This window comes from Rutilus rutilus (assembly GCF_951802725.1).
Source record: "Rutilus rutilus genome assembly, chromosome: 9".
Classification (NCBI taxonomy): Eukaryota; Metazoa; Chordata; class Actinopteri; order Cypriniformes; family Leuciscidae; genus Rutilus; species Rutilus rutilus.
This window is the reverse complement of record NC_140223.1, coordinates 20,572,042-20,587,694: the sequence shown is the minus strand read 5'-3', so window position 1 is coordinate 20,587,694 and position 15,653 is coordinate 20,572,042. Positions and strand designations below refer to the sequence as shown.

General features: G+C 39.6%; 1 protein-coding gene across 2 annotated transcripts; it reads right to left on the bottom strand.

Moving 5' to 3' along the window:
• Positions 1 to 2,218: 2,218 nt before the first annotated feature.
• Positions 2,219 to 15,141, bottom strand: hic1 (hypermethylated in cancer 1). Of its 2 annotated transcripts, none has more exons than XM_084419042.1 (2): positions 14,898 to 15,141; positions 2,219 to 7,481 (listed from the first exon to the last, which is right to left on the bottom strand). In XM_084419042.1, the coding sequence occupies exon 2, from the start codon at positions 7,462 to 7,464 to the stop codon at positions 5,278 to 5,280; it is 2,187 nt and encodes a 728-aa protein (XP_084275168.1). In that variant the 5' UTR covers positions 7,465 to 7,481; positions 14,898 to 15,141; the 3' UTR covers positions 2,219 to 5,277. The 2 variants fall into 2 exon arrangements, with proteins under 2 accessions (XP_084275168.1, XP_084275167.1); XM_084419041.1 differs by lacking the exon at positions 14,898 to 15,141 and adding an exon at positions 12,638 to 12,860.
• Positions 15,142 to 15,653: the final 512 nt, after the last annotated feature.

The window sequence follows — 15,653 nt, the reverse complement described above, 5'->3', positions numbered from 1 at the left end:
GAACTATAAAAATAATTGAAGAACCTTTCTATTTTTAAAAAAGCATGTCATTTTAATATTTCCACAGATTCAGTGGGAGGCAAGAACATCTGTGTGACCCAGCCAAAATTGTGCAACCCTAAACATGTTGGCCTTACTGGCAAGTGCGGGCGGCATTAGTATGTTCATTTCCCTTTTATATGTTTCCTTAATCACAAACTTCCTCTTTAATCTGCATCTCTGGGATATATTTATAGTCATTTAGTCGGAGACAATAGCCCCCGTATAAGGTTTACATAGTTTACGTTGCCTAGTGGAGGATATTAACGCATGCCTTTAAGTTCACTTGGGAACTCGATCGGAGCTTAAAGAGAAGTTATTCACATAAACATTTAGACAACTGTCTTCTTCAGCATGAAAAACAGTTGGGTGCCTCTTCATCAGAGGTGTGGGCAAGAGCTGAGCATCGTGGGTCAGGCCATAGGAGAGGGAGAACAACGGCTCGAGGTCATTTTGGGAAACGTGTATAGAGAATGAAGGGAGGAGATTGAGTGGGAGGAAGAAGAAGGAGTGGAGCGAACGAGAAGACCACTGAGAAAGACGAGTGATCGAAGTCATGATTCAAATATGAAGCCACAAAAATGATGATGTAAAACAGATGAATGTGTCAAAGCACCCTCACTCCCTATTGAACCATTTTCCTCCTTCTAAACAATGAGACAATGAAACAGACAGATGGACAGGTGCATTGTGGGCCACACCACTGACACCAAGACATCCCACAATCATGGAAGATTCCACATGACTCACTGCAGACTGCTGCAACATGAGTCAAGATCAACAATTTATGTTAAATCTAGATGGGTCAAAAAAAAAAGTACCAGCTGTATGAAGGAAGTGAGCAAGGCTATTTTATTGATAAGAATTTCTAAGAATCTCAATGTTTTGAACCTGTGAAGATTATCTCTCTGAGAGGATATGCACAAAACCGACAATTATACTTGTGATGAACCTCCAATAGAAACTTCTAACTAAAAAAAGCTGTAGATTTTGCTATTTAAACACTCAAAGAGTATATTGGTTCCTTCTATACTTTATGAGCAGCTTTGGTTTTCAGCTCTCACTGAGTGGGGTTTCCTGAAACTGAGAGGAATATTTCCTTTGGACACATTTATGAAGCATGGTCAGACTCGGAGTATATTGTTCCACATTTTTTACTCCATATCTCAAGTTTTGTTTCTCTTCGCAGAGCCCGTGATGAGGACAAGCAGGGTGAACAGAGGGTTAATGACTCAGAGATGCCAAACGCCACCAAAAAACGAAAGGAAGAGAAGATTATCAAATGATTATTCGAGGTACAAGTCGACAGCATTTTTTTGATTAACCATCTTAATTTGTCCCCTTTCTTTTTAAAAATAAGGTTATGGTGATTCAATACGGCACTTGCAGTAGAAGTAAATGGGAAACTTGTTTTTAAACTTGATTTCATAAAAGCACTTCTTCTGTTAAAACTTGTGTATTATCTGATCATTTTTTACAGCCCTAGGGTGTGTTATGCTGTCATGGCTACTAGATATAACATCCTACAGACAAAGTTTTTCACATTAAAATCATGTTAAAACACCCATTGTCTTTTGAAACAGTGAGTCATTTTAATGTTTACGGATTGGCCCCATTCGGTTGCATTGTAAGTGCTCGAGACTTTTGCTCTTTTAAAGTAGGGACGACAAGTCTAAATCCATTTTTGTAATCAGCGCTATGCCACAAATGCTGTCAATTTGGGTAAACTGGTATCGAATCCCTTTAAGAAACATCTTTGAGGAGCACAAATCAAGGATGGAGGTTTTCAGTCTGCTTTTCCATAGATAGACAATGTCTGTAGTCCTGCTCTGTTCTCTCTCACCGTCCTTTGCTTTCTCTGTCCCTCTCTATCATCATCTGCCTATCTGCTTTTGAGCAGAACCACACCAAACATCCTGCTCACTGCTACTACAGAGTCAAAAGTTCACTTCCCCAGCTCAACTTTACTCCTTTGTAACCGTTCCATTAACAGAAGCGCTTCTCGTAGGTTCAGATTGCTGGAGCGTTAAAAAACACAAGCAAACATCTCACCTGCCCCCTGACCCCGACTCGCACACCTCTACATTCCCAGAGCCGTCAAGTGAATGCGGAGGCACTTCATATTTCGTTTGCTTTTGGAACCGAAGTGGAAAATTTCTTTCTTTTTTTCTCTTGTTTTGTCTGTCGGGGAGCAGGAAAGAGAGAGCGATAGATTTTCGATGCGAGCGAGCTAATGAATGGTGGAGAAGGGGAGTGTGAGATTTATTTTCCCACCACTGAAATCCACTTCAAACGGACTGCCACATCTCCTCAGCGAGTATTAATATGTCTGCGGTCAAAGTTTTAACTGTTATGATAGCTGTAATATTGTTCTATGCCTCGAGTCAGAAGATTTGTATTCCGTTTACGCTCTGGGTTTCGTTTGGATACAAACAAACCTCCGTGCCCAGACTGTTTTCATGTGTTTTGCAAAATTAAGTTGAGAGGAATTTCTGGATCTCGGCTGTCCACTTAAGAGTGTTGGGAAATTTCAGCATCTGTCTCGCCCCAAACAAGCTGGTTTCATGCGTGTGGTTTAATAGTACATGTATACAAAACCTCACTGGGAGTCTAATCCTGCCTCTCGGCAAAAAGGTCAGCTAAAGTTTCTGCAGGCCCGCCCAGAACAAATTGGTCAATCAACTTCAGAAACTATGCTTCCCTCCTTACCAACCCGGCCAAGTGTTTATCATTGCGGCGAATTATTGATAAACACACAACATTTCTTATACAGCATAACGTTAACAGTAATCGGACTTGCTGTCTGGCATTTCTTTTAGTGCATGTGTGAGTTTCAAACTGTGCTTTATAACTCTAAGTACCTTCAAGTGTACAGAGAAACATACAGAATTCTTATCAAGAAATCATTTTTAATTTACAAATTTGCCTTTTATGGTAATTAAGTCATTTACCGTTTCATTGTGTAACTACAGTATTCTGTAATGTAAAAATAGTAGACAGTTGCATAGGCTAATCAGAAAAAAAAATATCAAATAATCATTTCAGGGGGGAAAAAAGAACAATATACCACATGTTTAAAAAACAATAAGATCCCTTCAGAAAGTGTGCTTGAATTATAATGTATAAGACACAGACAGCAAATATGTTTGTGTTTTTATGTTAAACTATTGCTAAAGCATTGTGTCACCCACTCTTTGATAGGCTCAGTCCTGAGGTAAGCACCAATGTCATTTCGCTTTGATTAAGAGAGTTCAATCTGACCAAAATACAAAAAAAAAAGAAAACAGAAACACTTTGTATAGCTGACATTCTACAGAGTAAAGCCCAGGTAATTTTGCCCAAATTACATGTTCAATATTCACTAAGCTCTATAGCTTTAAGATTCACTAGTTCTTTCACAGTGCATTTGTGGTTTAAGTTTTCACATTCACCAACTGAGGTTGTAATTGTAACTAGTGGTTAACGAAAAATTTTCACTTAAGGTCTGGAAGAGGAAAAGACAAAAAATGTCAACATGGTCTTTGGAATAAAAAACAGCAGGTGCCGTATCTTATTTAGAGCATTTACATCTACGGTAAAACGATTTATTTAGAGTCAAAGCAGATGAATTGTAAGACATAAAGGATTCAGGAAGCAACCCTAAAAGGCTACTGTGTTTCATGTTGCTTGAAAGAAATGAAGGATTGATTGTTGTAAGTGTAGCTTATGATATGTTAGTGCGGTAGCTGGGGGATTAGGGTGCATGATCAGATCACAGGGCCTGGTCAACTGGCATAAAATCTAACATTAGTGGGAAAGACAAGCGAAAATCTGAGATTTCACAGGGCTTACCCTGAGTGGACCAGCTGCTGCTATCTGCCCTCACAGTATCAGATAGAGAGAGAGAGAGCCCTGCTCCTCATGTTCAGATGGTTGTCACATTAACGGCTCTACGTACGTGTGTGTGTGTGTGTGTGTGTGTGTGTGTGTGTGAGGCACCACGGGGTTAAAGCCGTCACATTAGCCTGAAATTAACTGCACTGTAATAGGGGTGAGGAGGCCCTCTCAAACATTTCACATAAGGAAAGGTCTTAAAGGTGTTGCTGAATCAATCACTTACAAAATGTCACTGTTTATATACACAAAAGTGCCTTCGCTGTGACCGTTAAACATCTAGTCATGCAGAGAATCTTTCAAAGGGGTCGACTGCAATGCAACTGAAGCATATGAACTTTTCAAAGGCACCACCCATGCTTAGTCTGTTGCACCAGATGGACCGAAACACGTGGACACAGATTGTTATATCATGATCGGAATATGCACAAAGATATTCCAGTTGTGAGATCACAGGGCAGTACTTGCTACTTTTTCAATAAGCTTAAGGCACTTGGCATTTGAGGAAAGGAAATGGAACAAAGACACTAAATAGCTCGGGACCATACACCTGAAGGTAAAAACAAAACAAAAAAAAGGCACTCTCTGTGAACTATCATTCCACGCTGAAGGGGATAACTACATCAATGCAGAGAAAAGCTTAGATCACTTTACCTAAGTCCTGGAACAAACACTCTTCAGTTAGTTGCTCCCTTTAGTATGGAAAAAAAACTGGGCCATTCACAAAGCTGGAAAATCAGATACAGGTGATCCAGTACTCCGAAAAATAGTCTATAAAAAGTCCTCCAATTACTATAAAATCCCAAAGATTTGGCTTTTTCTTTTGTCCAGATTACTCTCTCCATTCTGGACAGAAGCCCTGAATATTTTTCATATGTGCTTTTTCATTCTATATACACCAATAATACTTAGTACACAGGTTTAGGGTACGATTGCAACTCTCTTTTGTAACATTTGACATTTTCTCTTTGGCTTTTCATCATACAAAAAAAAAAAGGAAAATAAAAATAAATAAAAACAATCTCTTTTTGGTTTTCAATTGGTTGTTTGGCTCGGTGATTGAACAAAAAAGAAGTTGTTTTTTTTTTATAAATACTGCATTGTCTGAGTGTCCAACGGTCAAAACAGATTATAAATAAAGCAGTTTCCTCCTTTTAGAAAAGTAATTTTAAGAAATGCACGTACTGCAAAATCTGCAAAGAAAGGCACGTTCAGAATTAAACAGCTTTGTGCATTTTTATGGCCAACACATTCCGGCCTCCACTCTTTGAGGTGCAGGTTCAAATGAAGATGAGGTGAGAGTTGAATACTGTGAATGGTATACAGTGATGTCTCTTTAGAAAGTATAGTTAGTGGTTCCCCCCTCTAGCTGGGAGAGTAGCGGTCAATGGTGCGGGACTCTGCCGAGAGCTGCTGGGAAGTGGGCGGCAAAGACGGGTTCAGGATGTCCATCTTGTTGTGAGTGAGGCCGAGGTGTTCCACAGCCAGCTTTGACAGCGGGTAGAGGCTCTCCATGACCTTGGCGTCAGCCAGCAGGTGCTGAGAAGCTGCAAAAAGGTCTGAGGTTTTCTCCTGCTTCAGACCCAAATGCTCAGCTGCGTACTTGCTCAGGGGATAAATCCCCTCGGAGAAGTCCATCTTCAGCTTGCCGTCAGGAGTCAGTCCTCCACCAGCTCCTCCACTGCTGTGCATCTTCATGTGACTGATGAGGTTGCGCTGCTGTGCAAACTTGCCACCGCACACCTGGCACTCGTAGGGCTTCTCTCCGGAGTGGATGCGCATGTGCTCCGTCAGACGGTACTGCCGAGTAAAACGCATGCCGCAGGCGTCACAGGCAAAGGGTTTTAGGCCCAAATGACTGCGCATGTGGCGTGTCATGGTACCACGTTGGGTGAACTTCTTGCCACAGATGCTACAGGGGTATGGGCGTGTAAGCCAGTGGGTTTTTTCATGCTGCCTCAGGGTGGCGGGATCTTTATAAGACTTGTCACAGGAAGAACAGCGATATGGTCGTATGATCTCCCCAAGTCCAATGGAATGGAGGTTTTGTGCCGATTTGTTGTCTAGGAAAGGGCTGTGGAGGCCACCAGTGCTGTTCAAGCTTGTAGGTCCATGGGCATTGATGGGTTTGCTGCTGTTGTTGTCCACCTCACTCCCATTGTTTAGCTCTTCCTCATTATGCGTTTCCACATGGGCATTCAGCTGCTCTGAGCTGGGGAAGCCTTTGTCGCAAGGGATACACACGTACAAGTTATCCCCGAAACTCTCTGGCTCGTACGGCATGTGATATCTTCCACCTGGAACAGATGGAGATGGACGACCCTCACTGCTCCCCGTCTCCTCGCTGCCGGTCCCATTCTCGTCCTCTGCATCATCGCAAGTCCCCCTGTCATAGCCCCGTTCACTCATGTTCAGCTTTTCCTCGCTATTCTTATGGTGGTTCATGTGCTGGTGGTGTCTCTCTTTATCCTGCTCACCCATTCCTCCACTGTCATCCTCTTCATCCTCCTCATCTTCATCCTCTGGGTTGGAAGGCTCATTCTTCACCCACCGATAGATGCTGGACCCATCTCGACCTTGTTCTCTGGAGTCCTCCATGGGTTCTGGGCTGGGAGGGCAGGGGTAAGGTTCTTGGCCCTGAGGACGGTGCAGGTGGGGAAGATGGGGTGCAAGTGGATGATTGGGTAGGGGGAAGGGGTGTGGGGTGAGAGACCCCGCATGATGGGCTCCCTCCATTTTTCTGGAGCCATCGTTAGGACTGAGCGATGTGCTTTGGTCTAGCTCCCCCTCAGGCTCCTCCTCTGGGTGAAGTGAGGAGATCAAGTGGGGATGACCAGAAGGATGCTGGGATTGGGGGCTTTTCTTGGACAAGTCAAGGCCATAGACAGATGAGCAGTTCCTGTCAGTAGGGGCCAAGCGCAGGCCTGACTGTGGCGACAGGGATGCCTTTGCTGGGGGGTATGGTGGTGGACCCTGGGTGTGAGCTGGTGCATAAATCTCTCCACCATGGGGGGGCAGTGGGAGGGAGGGCAGGTCCTCTAATGGTGTAGGTCGAGGGGTGCTCATTACTGAGTGGATGACAGGGGGAGATATTCGAAACCGCCTTCCCCCCATGCCACTGGGGTCTATCTTGTAAGGTAAAAACCCAGGGTTAGGACGTAAATGGTACTTCCCATTCCTCTTCAGCTTCTTCTTGCATAGAGTCACCAGATCCAGCAGTTGCAGGTAACTTGCAGCCGCCAGCACTGCACCGATATTTGGCTCAGTTGGTGAGGTGGGGTCACCTTCACTTAAGCGTCCTGTGTAAATATAGTCAAGAATGACTCGAAACACACCTGGACTGACCATTTCATGGTCCAGATTGATGAGGTTGTCATGAACAACAAGAGACTTAAGGTAGAGGCTACTGGCTGCCAAGATGTTCTTGTGAGCACGGAACAGTGCATTCTGCACCACAATGATAACATCACATAAGAAGCCTTTGGTTCGTTGTGTGTTCAATTGCAAGAGGAGGTGCCTAGCATGACTTGGGACTTCCATGGCATCCAGCATCGACTTTAGACCAATACCTGAAACAGAAGAGAAATGCAACAATTAGAAGCCAGAAATTTGTTGCAGACAAATATAAACTACCAGATTTAGATGCTTATCAAATGCAGCTGAATTTTGCTTACTTATTTGAGTACAGTGGTATAAGAGGCCATGCATATTCCCTTTTTTTTTTTTTTTTAAATAGCTGTCTTTTGAAATATAACACACATTACTGACACATCTGTTCGTGTTAGACTACCTTGTAAAACTTGACTGGCAGCCCTTAAAAGATATGAAAAAGAACACTTAAGCTTGTGTGCATTTTCTTGAGCCTGAATATGGTTCTTCATTTACTCTTTGATATCTTTGTAGACTTTCAGGTAAGGAATTGAGGGCAAACAATTCAGCTTTTCCTTTAATACAACGAGCATCAGAAGAACTCCATAAAAGTGAGCTATAGCTGACCGAGTGAAACTGCAATGGTTTTGTCATTATCAAGATACAAACCCACATGTTTAAAACTTACAGTGAAGTAGTTAACAAAAAAAGAAAGAAAAAAGACAGAGGACAAATGCCAGTATAAACATGTTTTCATATTGCTGTCTTCCTGATAAAGAATTCCAGAGGTGGTGTGTGGAGTTTTAAACAAAGTCAGACTGAAGGTTTTGCAAGTGTGATGAACAGCAGGCATAAACCAGCAGGGACAAAAAATGCAGCAAATTCATGACAGGACACTCTGCTGTAGTATACTGTATAGAAGTGTGACTTACAAATCAAACCATTTTCAAAAGATCACTTGTCAGAGGGTTCCTACAAGTTACTGCATAAACATTCGACCAACAATGGCAAGTTTAAATTCTAAGCTGAATGCAACAATTCGCAAACATAATATTTTCTGGTAAATGTGTAATGTTTATTGTTTAAACCCTGCTACGTAAGGATAGTCTGTAGATAAAAAGGATATTTAGGGTCCCTCAGGGGCTGGTTTCACTGATGGGAAACAAGAAGCTAAATAAATACAGTCATCACAACATCAGTTCCTCCTCTCATTGTTTATTTCATTGTATAAAATAATCCTCTTAGATGAATACTGTAGTTTGTAGTCATAAGCTTCCATTTAATTAGCCCCTAAATCCAGCAACGCAATCTACCCTATAAATTCAACCACAACGCCAAAAAATCAGTGTTATACACAATGTGTGAATTATTCAATGACTTTTAGTGGTTTGACTTTTGAAAGAAATTCCTGTCAGTAATTTTCTGGTTATTCATCTCCTTCAACCCATTTAAACAACATTCAGGAAATTACTAATATATGTATATATTTGCGTGTGTTCTTGTATATATGGTTTATGAGGACACAAATTTGTATAATAACATGGGTATTACAACGTAAATATGGTTTATGAGGACGCTTCCTGCGTGTGTGCATGTGTGTAAAACTACAACAAAGTTTTAAGAAATTAGTAGCATACTGTTTTTTGCAGTGTCTGATACTGATCTTGAGGGAAGGAGCTCAAACTGTTGCTAAGGTAACCTCATCAGGCTAACCCAATCTAAACAGTTGACATGTAGGCCTGTACAAAAAAGCTACATAGCCTACTGTTAAGAAATCAAGTTATAATTAGTCTGTGTGTGTGTGTGTGTGTGTGTGGGGGGGGGGGGGGGGGGGGTCTGGTTTCCACTATTCCTATTTATTAAAATTAAAACAGTAAAATGTGATGCACAAAAAAAGCTGCATCTCTGTCTCTCTTTGAAGTAAAGAGCAACTGCGCACTGTAGAGACGCACGAGGACGCGCTTGTCATTCTGGTATCTCCACTATAGAAATAAACACAGTGAGGCAGAGAAACCATACATGGACAGAATTAAAGAAAAGAAAAAAAAAATTAACTGACAACATATATTTATAAAACAATTAGCCTATCTGTGTAAATTTTTTTGTGTCAAAACAATTCATTTAGCCCGGTGCCAAAAAACATTTGCACATCAGGGAAAAACAACAACGCTTAAAATCAGAAGTCATGGTTTTAAATTATTTTTGAACATTTCCGTCTTGTGGAAATAATGCCGGAGCTGGCTATTTTCGGTCTGCAGTGCACCTGTAGGCTACCTTCCTCCTTTATGTCAGCCTGAAGACACTCGAGGTAGGCTACAGGTTATTCAATACAATTTTCCTAATTCATAAATCATGTATTCCGTTTGATTTCTAACTGCGCGTCATTTATCGTTTTTTAAACGATTATATATTTGTAATAATTTGTAATTAGGTCAATATAAAAGAGGATACACTTTCACGAACGCACAGAAACAAAGAGACGAAATGATATCAGTTGCCTGTTGCAGGCAAAGTTACCACAATGAAGCGCCTCAACCAAACAAACATTACCCGCAAAATTTCCTCTCAGGCCGCATCTGTCTTAATAAAAGCACTAACGTTGTGTAACTCATCTCCTCCCCTGCTGCCCACGGACACGTCTCATCACTGACAGGTGTATTTTAAGGTGAATAGCCATTTTTAGCTCACGGTCTTTCCATTAGCTGTGAGAGTTTGACAAAGCAGCAGATATGAGCGCGTGATTTACAACGATTCGTGCCGTACTGTCCTGAACGTGCTGCTTATAACAACTTCTATTAAGCACAAGAAGGTGACAAAATAGAAGGAAAAATGTAAACAATAAAGAAAGAAACGGGGGGAAATGGAAAGAGGGCTGCGGTTAAACCTTCACCTGAAAGTTTTTATTAGAAATACAAAGAACGAAAATCTGTCAGACAGCAAGCGTTGTCAACAAACATAATAAAAATCCTTTCAGACCTTCAACGTGTTAAGATTAAAAGGGAAGTGATGAAAGACGTGTTTTAAAACGACTGTTTGAACTTAACGCTTAAACACTCAGCCTACTTCCTCTCAATCATAGCCTATGAGCTTGCGGATTTACATTACGCGTCTTTTATGCATCAGATCATTTGAGTGAATATGATATGAGAATCGAATCATTTAAACGAATAAGCCTTTTTCTAAAACGTCTCAACAAAAGTGGTTTTGACTTTTGACATTAGCCTAAATGGGTCGTCAATCTCAAAAACATTTTACTTAATAAATAAAGTTAATTTGAATAACTAATTTGAATATAAATACAAACGCTATCGATGCTGAATAAAATGTCACTTGTTTGGGTGTGCAGCGCATCATGCGACAGCTTGGTCTATTTGCTATATTTGGTATGGTATGGACTGGATTAAAGACAGTGCATGGGTCATATTTTAGGTGCTTTGGTATTCATTAGCCCTGTGTTTTGTCTCTGTTGTCATTTTGCTGGTTTAGGGGCGAGGCAGGGGTCTGCTCGTGTTCTTAAGACTTCCTCTCTCTCACTCTCTCTCTCTCCGCCCTCGGTCTGTCATCTTTCTTTCTGTTTTTTTTTTTTTTTTTTTTTTTTTACCGCAAAAGCGTCCTCCCTTAGAGATTTATCCCGTAGAATTAGTCTAATGTGCCTTTAAGGAACATACAGTCAATCAGTCATAAAGTATATCTTTCAAAATTCCTGAAGTGGCGTATAGACGTTGTAAACATGAGAAACACAATAAATATTTATAGGCCTAGCTGTATTTTGTTTGTTTTGTTGTTGTTGTTTCAGGAAAAGGAATGGCACATAAAACAGAAAAACATATACGGATACATTAAAATGACAAGCATAATTTAAAGAATGTTGGCCCTTTAATTTGAAATAGCCTAATTAAAGTTCAGATAGCCAACATGTGTTCAAGAAATAAAAAGAGAATAAAAATGTTTTAAATTAGTTTTTAATTAATGTCAGTTTTAAGTGTTGTAAAAGAGTTTGCCATCACTTATTTTTCAAGTTTTACTGTTTCCTAAGACATGCTCGTTTTGTGAATGGAAGGTAAAACCTGCGCAAAACCTCTTGGCACCAAGAAGCGAGCGTTCGTCTTGGATCGTGCCTGTTTAAAGTGGTTTAAAGTCAAACAGCAAAACAATTTAGATTTATCGACCATTTTGCATATATTTTGAAGGTAGGAGCTTGGAAATGAGCATATCATGATGCGTTGCAGCTTGTCTTATTGCGATCATATTCTCTCGCGCGCTCCATCAGCACACGCAGCTCTGGATATTCATTCATAAATACTACTGGGAGGATTTGCTCACCATCCCCTATATGTGGCCTCTATGGTCAGGGATGAGATGGAAATATTCTAACCACATATCACATAATCTAGGCCTATATCGGTTTTATGTTCGGCTACCTACCATAAGAAAATCTTGGATGGAGTAGAAAAGTTGAAAATAAATAAAATAAAAATCTAGGCAAGCATGTGAATATTCTCATTCTCTCTAAGAGCATGTTACACTTTTAAATGTTAATTAAAAGTATTATACACAATATATTATGCCATGCCATTATTTCTTAGTTTTACATCTATGATTAGGGCAGGGTCTTTAAAAAATATATTTGTTTGACTCAGTATAAAATTATATCACTCCATTAAATCCTTTAGTTTTCATTGAACAAAATACATTACTGAGAGCTAGTCAATAAACCTGCGAAATGTTGTTCAGTCTAAACAGAGAATCTAATCTAAAATAGCCTAAGTGACATCAACAATCTAAGACTCTCAAAACATGCAGAATTTAAATAGTTCATTTGCGTTCTGACTTAACTGTTAAGCAAGGCATCGTGTAGCTGTCTTTAAAATCGAATCATTCTCTTTCAAGTCAAATCACTCGCATGTGAAACACCATGAATTCTCAATTAAGGATGAGCTGAGAGCCCCGTCACTGTGATGATCACACCGCCAATCACCGATCACAACACTTCTGGATTCATAATGCGATTAAACTTGTAGGCTACTTTGTAAAGTCCCTTGTTCGCTATCTCAAGGCAAAAAATGAAAACTTTAACGTCTCTAAATATTTTAAAACTTTTGATCTCTCCAAAAAAATAAGCATTTGCATGCTGAAAATAATCGTGGGGTTAATAACAGCCTACTAAAATGTGCAATACAAAATACCGAAAGGCAAACAATCGGGTCATGATTTTTTAAAACATTTACATCTAACTCCAAAAAGTGCTGACAATTTAAACAGCTTAATCAGTTGCTCGGAATAATATTGTGTATAACTATGAATAAAGTGTTGATGAAGAGGCTATGGTTAAAATGTTAAGAGCATTGAACGTTACCTGGATGCCCGATCTCTTCTGCCATCCGATCTAAGTCTCCCTTAATGATCATCTCAACAGTCTTTTGGAGTCATTTCTGACGTTTCAACTTTGAACTGCCAGCCTCCCAAAACCATGCCAGTTTTCCGAGCACGACTGCCAACTCTTTTTTATTATTAATTGCAATGAATTTCGTGTTGCTCACCTTCCCTCTTGCTCTCTGTCCCTCCTCCTCCTATCTCTCTCTCTCGCTCTCTCTCTCTCTCTCTCTCTCTCTCTCTCACTCACTCCTCCTATAAAAAAATACGTGCGTACTCCTCCATCAGTTTTCCTCGGGTTTTTTTGTATGTTTTGTAATTTCCTTGGCTATTTTTGCATGGATGTAATAACGCGACTGGAGATGATAATGGGCTTCTGGGCTGTGTGAGTGTTTTAGCGCCTCGTGTGATGTCAGTCTACAATAAAACTAAAAGGTAAAATCGAGGGCAGGAACTTAGAGTGACCCCAACTTGAACTTCTCAACACATAGAGGCTTCGTCTTAAAGAGACAGGCGTTTTATCGTATCACAACATACTTTTACGTTATGAGTAGCTGTTATTATGACTGTGAACTACTTAAACACACATAGCCTGGTGGCCATAACTTCTGTGTTGCGTTCGTGATAATGTTATTCAGGAAAATAAATACTGAAACGGCACACCCCTGTCTGTATGTTTACTCACAAATACACTGATTAACTTTTTGCATAAAAATGTATGTCTTATTTCAATTTGATTAATTTAATACAGTTGCACAACAAAAAGTACAATCATGTTATTAATATTGTATGGCTGTACCATGGTATTTTTGGAAGAACCTTGAGGAATATGTATGGTATATATCCTATATATCAAAGTGCCTTGGTACTGCCTATTTTAAGGTGACGTATTGTACTTACTCAAATAAGTAGGCTGAGTAATATTAATTTAACATGTACTTAGGCTACTACACAGTGACGGTTTAAGGTTAAGGTTTGGTTTGGTTTAGGGTTAGTTACTTGTAATTATGCATAATTTACTGTTATTACTAGTAAGTACAATGCAGTAACGTGTAAATACGTCACCTTAAAATAAAGTGCTACAGTAGTTTTTTTTGTACGAGAACTTAGATGGTAAGCAATGTTTTGATCTCAAACAATTAGATGCCCTTGACACTGAAGTTGAACAATTCAATCTATAATTATTATCTGGCCAAAATTAAGATTAGTTTAATTATTTGTAAGATAATTTATTGGTGTATCTGTAGCATCAGTACTATACTATCTATAGTGACACAATTCATAAGTCTTAACTCACACACTTTTACACAGGCATTTATTTGATCCTGATATTTAGACAGAAAAGCTGCAGAAATTATGCATAGACTGCATTACCCAACACACTGACAAAAAAAAAAAATGTAGTCCTATGATGTAACTACACCACTGGAAATTTTGTGAGCTTCAATAATAGATGTGTGTCATTTTCATTTATTTAGCTAATTATTTATTCTGAAAATGAAGGCTCAAGTAAGATTATTCTTTTTATTAGCAGGTCTAATGTCAGTGTAATAGATGCCATGGCCTATTGACAGATCGCAGTTTCTTGCACACACTCTTAACAAAAAAAGGTTTGAATTAAGTTAAATTTTATGTTAATCTCTTGTTGTTCAGACAACCATCCATGTACTGGTGCTTTAAAGAACACAGAAACCACTGGTCTTAAGTCAATAACAAAAAAAAAATTAATCTCCAAAAAAACAATATAACTCATTCAAAACCATACACAGTTAAAAAAAAACGGTTCTTCATCAGGATAGAGTTCCTACTTGAACTCCTTGCTGAACTTGAGAACTCTTGAAGAACCTTTATTTTTAAGCATGTATATTGATCAGTTTTGTTCTAACAGCTATACAGACGGAATGAAATATGTTGTAGTATGTAGCCTAGTAGGCTATGTGATAGTAGTCACTCTGGTTGGCAAGTTGTATTTTGTTTTGTTATTTGTTGTCAAATTTTGGGATGAAAACATTTTAAGATATTTTGTATATATGTATTTTAAGATGCATACTAAGTAGTATTTAAAAAAGAAAATCCGACCAAAAAGTACAATAAGTTTTCCTGCTGTCCAGACACGCCTGCATGCACGAGCGCCAGTTATCGTAATCTATCAGGTAAGTATGTTGGCACGCGCTCACTTAGCACACCTGAACGCGCCGCAGGTAACTCACACGATAAGGCTACATGCATTAACATAAACTCACCTCGGATTCATGTCTGATGCTCTTGCCGATCTTGACTTTCCCTTTACGGGATTTCCCCTGTCCAAAGATCCCCAATCGTCCAAATTCCTCTTTAAAACGTAAACCTTTCCCGGTGTTTCCAGCTTCTTCCGTGTTGTCCCTTGTCCTTTACCCTTCTCCCCTTCTCTCTCCCTCTCCTCGTGTTAGAATGGATCGGACACTTGAGAATCTGGATGGACTCTGATTGGCGTTCGTCTTCAGAATCACTGCAGGCTGCGCGCGCAGCGACACCTAATGGCTTATATTATTATAAAATACATACGTTCATCATAAAATGGAAATAATGTGGCATGCATTTGTTGTATTGATGAATGTAATTAATAGTGGTATAATTCAAAATAAAACTGTAACGAAGCAGAACTATTGTGAAATTCTCGTGTCAAGTCACATTTATAGCACTGTTTAAGCTTTACAGTGATAAACAGGAAAATAATGATCAATAATACAAACAGAATTCAGTTCTGCTGTGAAGCATGTGAAAAAGAAAATAGTGTCATTATACCAAGTTGTATTAAAATTGCATATGGCAAGTAAAATTGCATTTGCCAATGTTATTTTGTCGATCCTGGAACAACATTCCTGCCCAAAAATGTTGTCCTCCTAACCCTATCCCTAAACCTAACCCTGCCTACCCATAAGTTATCCCTAAAATCAGAGGGAAATGATAGGTGAATAACACTGATGTAGAAGCACATAACTCTGGTTGTAAGCCTAAAC

Coding starts and splice junctions, on each gene's coding strand:
- hic1 (XM_084419041.1), bottom strand. CDS start 12,689: ATGATCATTAAGGGAGACTTAGATCGGATGGCAGAAGAGATCGGGCAT. Junction 7,482..12,637: donor AGAAGAGATCGGGCATCCAG/GTAACGTTCAAT, acceptor CTTCTGTTTCAG/GTATTGGTCTAAAGTCGATG.